Here is a 16,217-nt window from a genome sequence, read left to right on the forward strand (position 1 = left end):
CCTGTGTCTCGCGGTTTCCATGTTGTAATGTTGGTTTGTTGTTTTTTTCCGTTTTTTGTTTTTATGTGTGTGGCACAGATTGTTGATTGATGTTGGTCGCCAGATGGTTACTAATGACCCACAGCGAGCGAGAGAGAGAGAGAGAGAGAGGCACAGGTTTAACGAAATATGAAAATGATTGGAAGTGAAATCTGGACCGTCTTTTCAAACTCCACCGGGCAGCAGGTGGCTGGGAGGGACGGCCCCCATTGTTAGTGTGGCGGGACGCGCATAAAATCGGAACACTTCATCATCATTAGCCCCCGTTGACACGGCGGTGGTGCAATCGGCCGGTTCCTTCCGTTCCTGTGCGGGGCGTTTAATTTGTCTAATAGTTTGATGAATCGCTCAGCGCTGGTTTTGCCTCCATATCGTGGGGATTGAGTTCTGGGTCCATGTGTTGATGGAGCTCATCCATCTTTCGTTAACTTTGGGTTAGCTTACCGGTTGGTTTGACACTCGCCGACTCTGGATCGAATGCTGGCGACCCGCGATCGTAAAAGGTTAAATCTTCCACGTCCCCTTCTGGGCAACTTGGAGGTTAGTTCCAGATAATCGCGCACTATGGCTTCATGCATCGGCTACAACGGAGCCAGACGGCTCCAAGAATCGGCACCGTGATTAACATAATCTTGCCGTTGATATCTCTCTGCCGGAACTAACAGCGCGTGGTTCGTAACACTTGTGGAGCCCCAATTAATATCTCGGACGCCGGTTTCTCTCTCCATCCGACCGACATCTTATAGGCAGTGTGAAACGGTGTGTAAAATTGTAGTTGACATTCACAAGCCGCGCGGCGTGCCTCGGGCGCACTGAGATGGAAACAACAATGCCACACTACGTCATCACAGGTATCGCTCACGGTGTGGCCCAACAGGCACTTGATGTTGCTGTGTAGAGACGCTGGTTGAAAGTGAGCTAGTGTGACGGTATTCGGAGCTCGGGTTACACGCAGAAGAAGAAGAATTTCGTCTCGTCGTGCCACGTAAAGTCTAGTCAGCCACACGTGTCCAGCCAGATCTCTCCCCGCCGACAACCAGCGGGAGGAACGGGAGTCAATCAAGTCGATCTCGGCGGTCCGTGTCCCTCCGATAGTGAAGGTGTGCCTACGTGTGTGTTGCACTGTCCCGCGGTGATCATCATGCTGCGGTGTTGTTGATCGGCGATCCCTGACGTAATCAGAGCACGTACGAAAGCGAGACTGTGGCCGTATGAAGCGCGACGAGGAAAGGGCACGCAAAATGTGGCGGGACATCGGCGTGGCGGCCATGCAACATGGGCCGAACTCTCTCCACCACCACCACCCGCACCAGCATCCGGGCTACGGAGCTGGGTCTTCGCCCGGTCGGGATGGGTCGACCGGGACGCTACCCAACAATCCGCACTGGAATCAACCGGGCTACCGGAACTCGTACAGCCTACCGCACCCATCGTCGCAGAACGGAGCTGGCAGTGACCGGAATGGGGGTCCGGGGGCCCCGGGTCTCGGGAGTCGCTATCAGCAGCACTACGACGTGAAGCCACTGTCGCAGGCTCCCTCGTTCCCGGAGATTTCCAGTGCCAGCTACACGGGCAATGGGTACGGTGGTGGTGGCCACCATGGTCCGGCGGGAGGCCATCACTCGAACCTTCACCTCCACCACCCAGCGCATCACCCACAGCAGCGCCACCACGGTGGGGTGAGCCTCAAACCGGGCGGCCGGCCACTGTCGATGTACGAGCTGAACAACGGTCACCACAATGGTGGCGGTGGCGGTGGTGGCGGAGGCGGTGGTGGTGGCAGCAGTCCACAGTTGCACTCGCTTCCGCCGAACTTTGTGCCACACCAAACACGCAACGGTAGCGGACCTCCGGCTTCTTCGGGTTCCGCCCATCATCAGTATCAGCACGGCATGATGGGACCACGGTCACCGACGAGCCACGATGGTGGTGGTGGTGGCGGCGGGCGTAGCCTTTTACAGCAACCGGAAGAACTGGTGAGTTGGAAGGTTTCGGCCGCGTGCGCCGTGCGTCTCTCGACTAATTGGATCTTGCCATCGCGCGTCATAGTTCACGCGACTTAAAACATTGTTTCCGCCATTCCGGTGTGCGTGGCAGAAAGCGGATTGGTTTTGACATTTCAAGAACTGCGGCATGGATTCCTGTATAGTTCGGTAAACCTACTACAACTTGTTGTCTGGACAAAGTTGGACGGACGTTGGACGTTGCATGGCGAAGAACTCAAAGGTTCTATTGCATCAGGACTGGAAGAACACCAGTACTGAGATTCGATCACTGAGAGCTTCAAGGTGGCCCTTTTGCTGGTCACGAAACTGTCTATAGGGTCTCGTCTGAGCGTGACTTCCAGCTGGAGGACGAAACTGGAACAAGCAGCCCTGTGATCCCTGTTCTAAATCAAGATTTTTCGTCCGTGCTGCCGGCGAAGACTTGCACAACTTCGGCTAGCGCCAGAACTGTAGTAACCTTTCCGTTCCGATCGCGGTGCGCAGTGAAGCGCACTCGTCGTCGGGGCAGCCATCAGTTGTCACCTTCCACTCAAGGTGGTATGCGGCGTCCCTCGGCGTTCGGTGGTCGCGAAAGTTAGAAGACCTTCACGGCGTAGGTTGCCTTCGAGTTTCGACATCGTTCGACAACGAATCGAATCTGCCGAACCGTTTACTACTCAGTGTGCCTGCCCTTTGCGGTGCCCTATGATGCTCTCGGGTCTCTCTCGTTGGGTAACCTCCAATCGTTACCACTCGAAACCGAGAGACGGCATTTAGACTAAGATATTGAAAGTCGCCTCGTAGAGCTGTTGAAATCCTATGCTCAATTTAATTTTACAACGAGTTTCAACAATCAAAAAGTAAATCTCTTTTTTGTTTTGAGGTCCATGTCCTAGTCCAAGTCCACAGAAAAGTTTCTCAAAGCAATATCTCTAGATATCAGATATTGGATCCATTATATCAGGGCTGGTCGCTAATAGTACATATCGGTGACCCCCTACAGTGCTGCGGATTTCTTTTCAGCCCCCGTGCAATATCAACCGTATAACGTAGCATACAATTTTGGTTCGAGAGAACCGATCGTAATTTGTGGTACGTAAAATCTCCCAACCGCTGCCTCTTCCGATCGATCGATCGGCGGCTTCGGACCGCGGACCGTTTATCGATACTTTGGCATTCCGTTCCGTTCGGTGCGCTTTCCTCCAGGAAGCATTTATAGCAGGCGTTGTGTTCCGTTCGATGCCGGCCCTTAGTGTTTTGCATTTGTGCTAAACTTTCGTTCGTTCGCACGAACCTCCACGGCGCCGGTGAGGAATTATGGTAAAATTGTTTAAAAACGCCAAACCTTTGGGCCAAACCACTCACGGCTGATTTCACTTTTTCGCTCGCCCGGCCCGTGATTTCCATCGCTCGGAAAACCCTTTAATGAGATGTCAGCCGCGAGAGCGATGGGGGGGGCGTGTATGAGTATCGAAAGTTGTGATTTTCCATTTCATGTGCTCTGTGTGTGGGTTTCCCTTTGGGGAAACATTATGGCCGGGCGCCAACGCCAGAGACAGACATCATTATATCTGTTTGGCATTTTTTCTTCTCCGATTCGATTCGCGTACCGCTCTTTACTCTGGCGCTCTCCGGCGTCGTGTGCTGCTGCCCTACTACTACAGGGTGGCACCGCTAAGTGGCCAGAAACCGCGTCTGCCTTTTGGCCGGGGGCTCCACCGGAATATCATTCGTGGTTCACGGGAGATCACGATTTTTCGATCCCAATTCCCATTCGGTCGGAAGCGCACGGCTTGGTCGGCTAATCTTTGGCGCTTGGTTTCTCTTAAACGGCGTGGCGTAACAGATTCCTTTTCTAGCGCGATTCGCTGGTTTTCTGTTTCTGTTGTTTAGTGTAAAATTGGGCCCCCACTTTCGAATCGGAACAGGCAATTATGTGAAAACGCACTTTATAAGTTGCATTGCGGCGTGCGGCTGCTGTCGTGCTATTAAGTACACCTCGCTGGTTTCGCGATCGCCAACATCGGATATACTTATTTAATTTCGTAAAGTGACGATTGGAATCAGCCTCTTTACCTTGATTTATGGTCCAGTTTTTCTCTCTGCCCTCATCACGCATTACCGTTTTTGCTTACTTTTGCTTTTGCAATCGAAGCGATTGTTTACTTTGTGTTCAGCTTTCTGTTTTATATCGCTAATCTTCTGTTGCCTGTTTTTTACTGTTTACTATCAGTTTATTGTGTTTTTTCATTGCAGTCAACTTTTGTAGTCCACTTTTGTAACCTTCCCTTTTCAATGTTCATTTTGCTGTTTTACTTTTTCCTTCCTTTGTTTCAGTTTCTATTTTCATTTCTACAACACTCGAAAACATTCTTTTTTTAAGTGCATTAATTTGTTTTCTTTTCGACGAACTTATCGTTCGTTAATAATCATTCAGTTGGCAATGTTGTTATCCGTCCATCTTCGATCAATCTTCAACTGGCTTTTTACATGCTCCTTGCGATATGCTTAATGTGACGATAAAAACAAAATGTTGCAATCAGTGACTTGTTGGTGGGTGGCGATTTCGTTAGGCGTTATTTTTTCGGTTATCACAGCAATTGATCAAACCCATTCGATGATTGGCAGCATAGCGTCCGATGTCCAGCGTGTATCAGCCTGTGCGATATCAGCCTTTCTTCGCGCGGAATCGATCGCCGCGTGAGTTCCGTGTCCGTCCGGCACCTCGGGGCTGATAAAACAATCATTAGCGTTAATGGGGGTTGTGCCTCTGATTGACTGTGACATTCATTCGAGTATTTCGGGAAACACGGAGCCCCGTTGATGGAGGAAGTGAGTAAAAGCCGCATTCCGATGCTATCACAAGGAGGCGAAGGAGGCGACATTATCAAGTCCAGTACAAAATTACACATCTTCACCCGCGCCCGCGAAACGGTTGAAAAATATGTGGTGGTTGGTAGCTTGCTGGCTAAGCTGCCGTTGAGGGTGGCCAGATAAGATACGCAAGTTACATCTTGGTCGGTTGTGTTTTGTGCCACTTATTGGTTGCACGAAACACGGTCCCCCGCAAACAAACAAGCGCGGTAAATGTCGGGCAGTCGAAAAGGATCTGTACACGAGTTCGAATTCCTTTCAGACTACATTTCTCAACTACCGATGTTGCACCTTGACACCTTTACTTATTTTCCATGAAGGAGGCACAATGGAACATTTGATTCCGTTAGACGCGAACGGCAGTATGGGAGTACTGATTGGTTGTGGCAGGCCTAGAATCATGCTCCAAGAAGCGAGTGTGCACAATGGTCATTTACAATGAGTAATTTGATCGTTATCCTCTCAGCTGAGCGCTTACCTGTGCTTCGCGCTGAGCCTTGAATAGTGAAAGGGCACACGGGCAGCCGTGGTCATAGCTTTTCCTTTTCCTGACCATCCATTCGGCCCGTTGTGGTGTACGCGGTGGTGCCCAGTACTCGCGTGGTGCATATTATTTATGCTACGGTGTTGTCGAATAACAATAAATGAAAAAAGTCCACTCCGCCAGTCAGAGTACGAAATGGGACAACCGGCAACACCACGACGGCGGTGTCTGTCACGGCTCTAAAAGTGTGCCGTTGTGCAATGCGCCAGGCGGCAAGCATAGGGCTACCTCCGGGTTTCAGTAATTGCATGGCGGAGTATGGCAGAATCATCGTCATCCGATGTGTTGTAGCCCATGAAACAGACGTCAACCGTACGTCAAGCAACGAGGAGCGCGCCCAGTGACGGAAACGCCCGCTGTGGATTCCACCGTCGGGCGGTGGCTTATGTTTCGTGGCTTTCGAATGCCTAATACCTAATTTGTAGATTTGCCCATGGCTGCTAACGCCGAACCGTCCGCCGATGGTTCGTGTCAAAATAAATCAGCCATTCGTCACAGTGTTTACGCGCCCAGAGACAGACCCCGAGATGCTTGGGCGAAAGGAGGTCTAAAGCGACGGCCGCTCTCGTAAAAGGGCAGCTGATCAGCTGCTGCTGCTGCGTAGAGTCATTGGCAGTAATTTACCTTTCAATTTTACCCTTCATCGATTTCCTTTTCCAGTGTGCCCATTTCCCAAACGATGATGATGATGGTTTGGAGGAACCTACGCGCATGGGGTGTCTTTGCCGAGGGATGACTCTTGGTCTTGCGAGAATGTCAGCCCCTTAGATGGAGCGCGTGCATTGCATCGAAAAGAATCGTCGATTGCTCGCGCTGCCTAGCCTTTATATTGCATTGTTGTACGCCGTTAGCTGTCGAAAGCTGTCTTTCATGACACACATCCGTTAATCATTAAAATTGTCGCTACTAAGCGCGATTCGTGTTCAGGGTTGGCTGGCCGTCAGTCCTCGAATCCGGGAAATCACACCGGCACCGTTTTGAGAAATGGAGTTCTTGTCGGGTTTTTTTATTCCCTCTGTCTAGAAAGTCATTAGTTGTGGGTCAAAGCGATGCCAGACAGCGTCGTAGTGTCACACTAATCGTTGGTAGTCATACAACTGAAACGACCGGAATGTGTTTACGACGAAAGGATCTGCCAGAGATAGCTATGTTTACGAAAACACATGATTAAGATAAAAAAAAATTGGCACTGATAAATAGAGGCTAACAAGCTTAGATCTTACAGCTACCATTTGTAACATCCGTATCTAGAAGGGAAATTCAATCATTAAATGATTTGAAAAAAACCTGATGAAGAAGAATCATTGAACCAACCAAAACTTATACCACAACGATATATCAAAACGGCATTTACTCTAATAAGCATTCCTGACTTTCTTTCACGATAAACTTAAACATTTTCGAATTGATCAATCAAAGGATAACATTCACACGACCTGCCTGAACCGACCCTCAACAATTTGCCTGTTGGAAACAAATCACATTCCCTACCTTATTGGATTGAAAATTACTACCTTTGACGTCGGCAAATAGTGACTAGAAGTGAGCAATAGCCAGTTACCGCTCGAGAGTGTGGTGCACATTGAATAATGTGCGGACGCGTCTCTGACTAAATGAATTAAATTTTAATTGAAAACTTTTTAATTAAACTTCACAATGAAGCAAAAGGCGCCCGGGGTGGTCGGCGTTAGTTTAGTCAGACACTCTACATGTCCTCATCCTCATGCTCTGTTCGTCTGCGTGGAACGTCCGTGCACTAAATGGAGGACCGCCCAAACCTCCCCCCTGAACTGACTAGGGTTGGTTAACTGGGTCTGGGCTTCCACACTCGGCCCTAACTGCCTGACAGCTCTCTAATATCTCATTCTCTTCCGTTTTTTCCCTTTCGTCTCCGTTCCATTACAGAAAGTCGACCCAGAGCTTATCTTCACGAAGCAGGAGCGCATCGGTAAAGGATCCTTCGGTGAAGTGTTCAAGGGTGTTGACAACCGAACACAGCAGGTAAGAGCAAGGTGGCGTCTGCAAGCCGTTCGAGACTGGTTGATAAATATCCTTTCGCCCCGTTGTGCCTTGCTACCGTTACTTACATGACTATCCGTTCCGATCCGGTGTGGGATTCCTTCCGTTGCGCGATTGGCCGCAAGTCTACACTCCGGTCTAGGTGGAGTAGTTAAAGTAATAGAGTTTTACATGGTTTCACGGTAGCAACGGCAGACGACAGGCGGAATAGGATTCTTGACTTTGGAACTCACGGATAAATGATAGTAATTTACCTGTCCCGAGTCCCCGAAGCCTTGTTCTAACACTTTCCCCCCAGCATTGCTAATGTTCTTTTGGTTCTCGTTCGTTCGGCAGGTCGTTGCTATTAAGATCATCGATCTTGAGGAGGCGGAAGATGAAATTGAGGACATTCAGCAGGAAATCATGGTGCTATCACAGTGCGATTCACCGTACGTCACCAAGTACTTCGGGTCATATCTCAAGGTAAGTCCTAATATATCTGTCGCTCGGAAAACAAACCAAATTTATGGGCAATCCGCAATTCTGGGAACGGAACGGTTGTAAAGTTTCTCGTCCGCCACACGAAACTTTACAGAAAAGTCGTGGACTGACGTCAGCCCCTTGTGATAGTGATCTAATCAGTTACGTGGCGTGTCATATTTGCTCGTAACTGCCATCCCGGTGCCCGGTGTTGTGTGTTGGTATTTTGTTTTTGTCGACCATACCTCACCACCGGTCAAGCGATGTACGTCCAGGCCGCGCGGTCTTACAAACGGTACGGCAAATATCTACACATCTGCGCACGAAAATTAGCATACAAAACTTCGATCAACACACACTCGTTATGGATCGTCGGCAGCCTTACTTGAAATTGCTAATTCCAATCGCTCTTCGTCGCGACCCGGTTTGGCTTGGGCGTCGCGTTTTGCCTCCGCGAGGTAGCGCTTATTCTGGGGGAGAAAATATTTATGACATGCTTGGGCGATGAGAATAAATTTTGACGTGTGGGTTTCATCAAAACGCCCTGAACATAGTCGGTTCTGACAACAGATACTCAAGAGCTTAGTCATGGACAATTAAGTAATAATAAAACCTTATCGTTTGAGTTTACCATTTTTGTGTGGTAATTTTGGATAGGAGGCCCACCCTGGCGACGTTGGTAGTGTTGCGCAGATAGTGTTGAGATAAGACTAGTTGTGTGGCCTCGAGACATTTTGAATGCGTAACGCTTGCTTAATAGTTGAGATACTTGTACTTGGGGTGGATACAACAGTTAGCAAAGACAAGATAAATTCGAAAACACGGAGAAAACAAAGTTGCAGACTTGATAGAATTCCGTAACTAATTACATTGTTCTATCGTTTCGTTAGACATTCGAATGAGGATGTTAAATAACGATGTGGTTCTCTTTGAAATCCCGTTATATCCGAGTTAGCCTTAGGGTATTAGATATTCACAACAGAGCAGTCACTGATCCGCTCAATGACCACTCCCGATGCCTTGGTCCCGATATGGAACGGTCGGCGCGAAACAAAACAGCGACAGAACAGGGAGTTAGATCATTTTATCCTAGCCACGTACCCAGCGCCAAGATCATCAACTCCCGGACATTCGCTTCGGCTCGGGTCTTTGGACCTTGCGGTGGCCAGCTCATGTATCCTGGATGGCAGGGTCCAAACTCGTATATGGTTCAATCTGTTGTCTCATCCGGCAGCGTATACCAATCCGTCATCCACCGTAAGGCTACGTTGTGCTGAATAACAAACAGGCCGGTCCAACATGTCGGCGATTTGCGCGCATCGTTCGAATGTCGCAGCTCCAGTGCCTCTGGTTGGCTTTAAAAGGGCAACTGCCACACGTTGCAGTCGAATCAGTTTTTTACATATCCAAATTACGCCCAACAATAAACCAACGTCAACGGGACCGTGGCACACCGACCCCGGCCCCCAGCGGGTGCGTGTTGGCCGCGGTTTAATGCGTGTTTGTTTTAATAACGATCACAAGTCGTCACCCTTCTGCACAAGTCGCGCGATAAACCCTTGCGCCACCACCGCGCGAAGCGTTCTATAAAGCTTCCCTCTCGGACCGAAACCTCCCTCTCGACCCACACGCCCCATATTGAGGGGATAGCGATGCGATGAGTCACCACGGGGCCAGGGTACCGGTACGGGCAACCAACCACCACCACAAGCACCGCGAACGCGGGATTGTTCGCGGACCGACCGAAAGGTAGTAGCCGGCACGGGGATGGGCTGCGGCCTGATCGACGCCCCGACTGAGCTATGGTCACGAAGTGTTTTATTTTTATTTTCTGCGGTCGTTGTGCGTCGTAGCATAGCGTGAATGTCACCGAGAGAAACACTTTCCATATGTGCGCGCACACACGGATGTGGTTTTAAAATTTGCATCAATAATCGGCCAATCGAGCGCGAGCGTGCGCGACCGTTAGAAAGTGGCACTGCTGGGACAAACGGCACGACGATAATGAACCCACTCCGAACTGTGCCGGGATGGAATTGGGAATGATGTTAAGCATTCGTACAGTGTCTCTGTGGGCACAGCTGTGTAACCCTCTGCAGGTATTTCATTAGTATGTGACTTTTCGTACTCTTGTGGTCCGTCGATCGTGTCCATCGACACGAAAGGTCATCTAAAGACGGCTTAAGACTTCGTTTGCCTATGCCGGAACAGGTCAATCAAAGGTCAGGACTCATGTAGTAAACTGTATTTTTACGACAAAATTATTTACACTACGACTAACGTGTCTTATTACGCATAACATCACATAAATTCAAATGCTACAAATGCAGCGCTGCGTAAGAGCTTTTCAAAATAAATTTTCGGTATTTTGTTGGCGTACCACTTTATCGAATAATGTTCGAAAAATTGTGTTAATTTGCTCATAAAAAAGCTACGTAACGAAGAGTGCCTTATAATCGGTTACTCCCCAAGCAGCGTTGCGATAAGTGGAGTGAATCATGCAGTTGAAAGATACTGGGTCCAACGCCATGTCTATTTTCAGTTCTACTGTTCTCCTAAAACAATATGGACAAGAATGTCACAACGATTCTGAAGGGATCGTGGTGAATGCTTTTATGGCAACACTATGTAATGATAAGACAATATTTATTTTTCGCATAGCAGCGAAGAATTTCCTTGATGAGCGTGCCACAGACTGCTAAAGAAATGGTCAGACAGTGACAGCATTTACTTACGAGATGTGTTTCGCTTCAGCGTGTTACCACTTTCGCCATTCGAAAACGGCAAAGGGTTTTCTTTTCGCTGTCGAAAGCGAAAGATACTTTTCTCGTCACGATCTGCATATGCATATGCATATGCTGCAAACAATGCACTAAATTTTCCACCTCGCTGTGCAATATCAGTCGGGTCGGGTAAATGGTAGCAAAGCGGATGGCGTGAATGTGGCTAGAAGTATGCAATTGATCGAAGGAAATGCGGTGCTGGGCTGTGAGCGAGAGGTTTCGGCCAGCAGTTCGCTGGAATGCGTTTTGTGCATTGTATCGTCTTTGACTACGGTCGGATGGGTCCGGAAACGGGATTGGGGAGAAATTAACACAACTCACCACCAGCGCCGCTGTGGGAAGACGTACATCCGCTCCGATAACTTTCCTTTATTATTTCTCTTATACCGTGTATCAACTGCAGGAATGCTGTTCATTTGGAAGGGAAGCATTTTCTTTTGAGCTGAACTGAAAATACTATTTCCATACTCAGCTCTGTCGTCGGGAATATTTGCTAATCGAAAATGTTTCTCTATCACGTGCAGGGCACCAAACTATGGATCATCATGGAGTATCTTGGGGGTGGATCCGCCCTGGATCTGATGAAGGCGGGCCTTTTCGAGGAGATGCACATCGCCATCATACTGCGCGAGGTCCTGAAGGGTCTGGACTACCTGCACTCGGAGCGCAAGCTGCACCGAGATATCAAGGCGGCCAACGTGTTGCTCAGCGAGCTGGGCGATGTGAAGCTGGCCGATTTCGGTGTGGCCGGCCAGCTTACGAACACCACGTCGAAGCGCAACACCTTCGTCGGCACGCCGTTCTGGATGGCACCGGAGGTCATCAAGCAGTCGATGTACGACTCGAAGGCCGACATTTGGTCGCTGGGCATCACCGCGATCGAGCTGGCCAAGGGCGAACCGCCCAACTCCGAGCTGCACCCGATGCGGGTGCTGTTTCTCATTCCGAAGAACAATCCACCCCAGCTTACCGGTAGCTATACGAAGCCATTCAAAGATTTTGTCGAAGCGTGCCTAAACAAAGATCCAGAAAATGTAAGTCGGTCTAGCTAGTAATTGGTTGCGAATTTCACGAATCAACATTAACGGTTTGGGTTGCGCGGACGTTTTGCCATTTTAGCGACCTACGGCGAAAGAGCTGTTAAAATTTCCATTCATCAAAAAGGCGAAGAAAAATGCCTACCTAATCGATCTGATCGATCGGTACAAGAAGTGGAAGGCGCAGAAGGGCGAGGAAAGCGAAACCGAATCGGAAAATTCAGACTCGTAAGTTGTCGGCAGTGGCGCTGGTGGAGCCGTTGTGCCGTTGGGGATCATATAAAGTAACAATTAACTGTATTCCACAGTGAGGACTCCAAACAAGACAGTGATCTGGATGAGCCCTGGATAATGACGGTGAAAGGAATGAATTTTAATAACTTTAACAAAAATGTGATGGAAGACCCGCTCGGTTCGCCGGTGAAGCACAACGGTACCAGCAACATCGGGGTCAGCTCGAACCGTGATAGAGACTACAATTTAAATCAACAAAAATCGAGTCAGGTACGTCCGAGGTAGCACAACCAGTCTACGGAGCGGCAGCGGCTCAAAGTGGTTTGTGGTTCATTTTAGCCACGAACGTCCACATCGCCATCGCACCAGTCTTCTTCGACGCTGATTGCATCCAACAATGCGGCCAACAACAGCACCACCAGCCCCAGCATCGTCGAGTCCCGCAAGGAGCGAGACCTGCAGAATCAAATCTCGGCGATGCAGCTGCAGAAGGAGAAGGAAGCGAGCTTAGAACGGCAACGGGAGCACCGCCTGGAGCGCGAGAGCGAATGGGAGAAGGATCGCGAAAAGGAGCGTGAGCGAGACCGTGACCGTGAGCGGGAACGTGAACGGGAGCGGGAGCAACGGGACCGTGAACGCGAACGTGACCACCGCGAGCGGATAGACCGCGACCATCGAGAGCAGCGGGAGAAAGATCGTGATAGTAAGGAGCGGAAACTTGTTGCGTCCGACGGGCTGCCAGGATCGGGTGGTGAGCCGGAAAAGCGCAGCAGCAGCTTGCGGCGCGAGCGGGACTCGCCCAGCCACAACAACAACACCGGCAGCAATGGCAACTCGCGCACCAACAGTATTACGAATGTAAATAATAACTCCAACAAGAGCTCCAGCCGAACTTCGTCCGCATCGACGGCGAGCAGTGGCTGTCTGAAGGCAATTATCTTCCCGCTACTATCCGAGGTGAGTACGGCCGCGCTCCCAGCCGTATCGGGCAAAATGTTTGCTCAAACCTTGACAATTCTTCTCACCGCACGATTTTTAGATGCAGCGAAGCTATAGCAGTGGATCCGACATGGGTGATCTGCGGATCGCATTCGAGAGCGCGGAACGGAGTAGTCCCGGCGTGAGCGACCTGTTCGTGAAGGAAATTATCCACAAGCTAGTACCCGGATTTTCCGAGACACGAATCAATACGCTTATAGACAAAGTGACACGGTAGGTTCCGTTCTTCAGCGCTTGCAATACTCCCGGACTGTAGGGGATGATGGCGCACACTGAGGGTGTAACGCCTCCGTAGCTTCCCTCTCCTTGACACGGTTGGATGTGGGTGGTGCTGGAACATGTAACTAGTTGCAGAGCGGTTGTTTAGTTAATATTATGTAATATGTTATTATGAGCCTTGCGAAACATTACTTTCTCTGGGTTAGATGTGTTACTTTCGATATACTATTCTTTTTTGTAGCCTAACACACCCCTAAACATCGGAACGGAACACTAACAATCGTGCAGCATATTTGAACAATAATTCTGTAGTTTGAGGTCACCGTTATGGTTCTAATTCTAAGTGGACTGGAAGAATGCTCCGACTATCTGTCGATTTACCACTAAATCTGTAGAAACCAGTTTTGAAATCTAATTTCAGTCTGTACTTTTGATGTCCACCGTATCGTTATTTTGTAATATATCCGGTTCTCGGGTCCTGCTTTTCTAACACGCACCGTGGTTACGCAAATCGAACATGTATTATGAACTCCCCAATTTTTGTTTATTTCCAGCGAATCGAGGATAAAACGATAGATATTGACGTAATTTGATCTTTACCGTAATTCGAATCATGCATTCCCACCTCTGGCTTTGTCTATATCGGCAGACGTGGCAGCATTATAAAAAACAAACCTTTATTACATTTCACATTCGTACACCTTGCTTAAAATTTGGTGAAACCACTTATGTTCGGTGGGCGTTGTGTGCGTTTCATTCATTTGTTGTACTTTGCAGCGGTGACCCACTAAATCGGTTCGATTTGATGGTCCATTTGTGCTGTTTGTGCAAACGTTTTTTGTCTTTCACGTGTCCGTCTCCTGAATAAAACTTCGTAACAACTAATTTATTCACTCTCCCGAAGCAGACCAAGCATATTTGAATGTGTTGAAAATAGATACTACAAAACAAACAGTTTTCCATATCGATCGTTTGTTGTCTTTTTATGTAATGTTTTCGTTAATTGATGTCATAACGCGAAGATTTGTTAGCATCGAATCTGCGAGAATTCGTGTCAAAGACGGCGTAATGAGAGCCAGAAGCGTAACGATGATTGTAGCAATCTGATCAATTAGCACTACCCAGATTCGTCACGATCCATAACACTGTGCAGCTTGTTTCTCTCTCTTAAGGACAGCGTTCATGTGAAGAGAACCGTATTACAAGGAACGGGATTGACGGTGGTGTTCGCGTGAAGTTGGTTGATACAAACATAATGCGACAGGTAGAGTATGCAATCCGAGAAGTGAACAATGCGATAGGTACAGGATAATTAAAAAAGGAAATTTTATGACAATATTGTCCGGTTTTGCTATTTAGACTTGTAAGAGCAGAACAAAGAAACCTGCAAACCACGAATAAAGATGAAATACACAAAATTTATCATACTATCTATTATGAATCACACTGTGGCTACAATAGTGTAAAGAAACAATATATAACGATGCAGCGGAATGGAATGTCGGAGCACAGAGAATCAAAATCGGGCGAAAGTACTGTTGTTTCTTAGGTTTTGTTACAACTTCTACAAACGAATCTGCCCTCTTCAGACCGATAGGCACACTTCTTCTTCAGACTGTAATTATCTTAAGGTGTTGTTGTATATTCATCTTATGTTTGACTAAGAATGGTTGGTAGAAGAGTATGAAAAAGTTTCCATTTGAAAAATCTTGTACAAACTATGTAATTTTTTCAGTTTTTTTTTGTTTTCTTAAAGTGGTTAAATTAATGTTTTCTGACCTGAATTCCAATCTTTTCCGCGTGTACATAACTCCATGCCTACATTATTGCTATTCACTTCGTTTAATTGAAAAATCTGCACCACAGCAAATTAGCAACTACTCTGCTCTTCTTTGTACTGGTAGCGAGTACTTCTGCATTCGATGCAGACTTTCTAGTGAACGTTTTGTTGTAAATAATATTTTATTTGACACCAACGTCGGAACTCAACCCGGCAGAATTCTGAAGATCTCTACTGTACATGAATTGCTCCTATATCCTGGATCTGACAGCCGTATTGTTTTCTTCGTTTCTTTCTCTTCCTTCTAGACGATCTTCCAGCACTTCTTCGAAGATGGCCGTGCTTTATTAGTCCACCTTCTCCAATGTAACATTCTAGATTTTTCTCTTGTTTATTCCTCTTGGCTTTACCTCTTTCTTTTTCATTCCCTGCCTCTTTCTTTGATTTGATGATTTTCTATCATCCATTTTGTTACACTTTGAATGCGTGCAAGACATTGTTTGTTACTTCGCTGTGTTGCCATCGGTTTATCACACGAACGAATCCATTTCGTGCAGAACAGTTGATTGGTTCTACTTACCGATATTACAAACGACCATTGGTGTACTACGTGGTGTTTGTACCATTCAACACTACCGAACAACGGTTACGGTCGAAAACAACCAATGGTATGACAATGCAAAACATGATTCAGATTGGTTTTTTTAAATTATTATAATTCATTGCGCTTCAGAGACTTTGATAAAAACAGCAACAGGCGCGTTATGTAAACGCCGGTAAACGTTTACTTTAATATAAATTTGAGTTAAGAAGTGTTTTGTGCTTTCAAACGACGTGCTAAACTCAGCAGGTTCGTACAGGGTTCGTAAAAGGCATGACGATAAGTGTGAGTAGAGCGCACATAACGGCACCCTCACAAACAACTGTGGTAAAGCTATCAAGGCACGGCAAGAGTAGTCCTGCAATAGGCCCGTGCGTATGTTCGAGAGATGGAATCGTGTGGAAATGAACAAATGGAACGTGTCCACTTGCTAATTCGGAAACGCCAGATACCGAGATATCCAATATACACTATAACCCCCCCTAAATCAGGAGGATTGCCGTTGCAATCAATCTCTTTTTGTTGAAAATATACAGCCCGTGCGAAAGACGAGCACATCAGAGCCTTCCCATGGTGGAACACAGCAGAAACGGATCGGTTTTCGAATATATGTGTAAAACAATAGACGAATGGTAATAGTA

The 16,217-nt window shown here is 47.7% G+C and overlaps 1 protein-coding gene across 4 annotated transcripts in view; it reads left to right on the forward strand.

Annotated features, from left to right (window-relative positions):
• LOC131211442 (serine/threonine-protein kinase 24) overlaps positions 1–15,515 on the forward strand; it is a 46,514-nt gene extending 30,999 nt beyond the window's left edge. For 2 of the 4 annotated variants that reach the window (XM_058204904.1, XM_058204902.1), the window contains exons 2-9: positions 7,348–7,443; positions 7,798–7,926; positions 11,231–11,740; positions 11,826–11,971; positions 12,052–12,247; positions 12,317–12,934; positions 13,017–13,189; positions 15,284–15,515. In XM_058204904.1, the coding sequence (XP_058060887.1) occupies positions 7,348–7,443; positions 7,798–7,926; positions 11,231–11,740; positions 11,826–11,971; positions 12,052–12,247; positions 12,317–12,934; positions 13,017–13,189; positions 15,284–15,326 (1,911 nt within the window). In that variant the 3' untranslated portion in view covers positions 15,327–15,515. Of the gene's footprint in view, positions 1–1,176; positions 2,016–7,347; positions 7,444–7,797; positions 7,927–11,230; positions 11,741–11,825; positions 11,972–12,051; positions 12,248–12,316; positions 12,935–13,016; positions 13,190–13,749; positions 14,950–15,283 lie in introns of those variants that run through there. The other 2 variants (XM_058204901.1, XM_058204903.1) reach the window with 2 other exon arrangements.
• Positions 15,516–16,217: the final 702 nt, after the last annotated feature.

The sequence above is a fragment of the Anopheles bellator genome, chromosome 2 (assembly GCF_943735745.2).
Source record: "Anopheles bellator chromosome 2, idAnoBellAS_SP24_06.2, whole genome shotgun sequence".
In the NCBI taxonomy this organism is placed as follows: Eukaryota; Metazoa; Arthropoda; class Insecta; order Diptera; family Culicidae; genus Anopheles; species Anopheles bellator.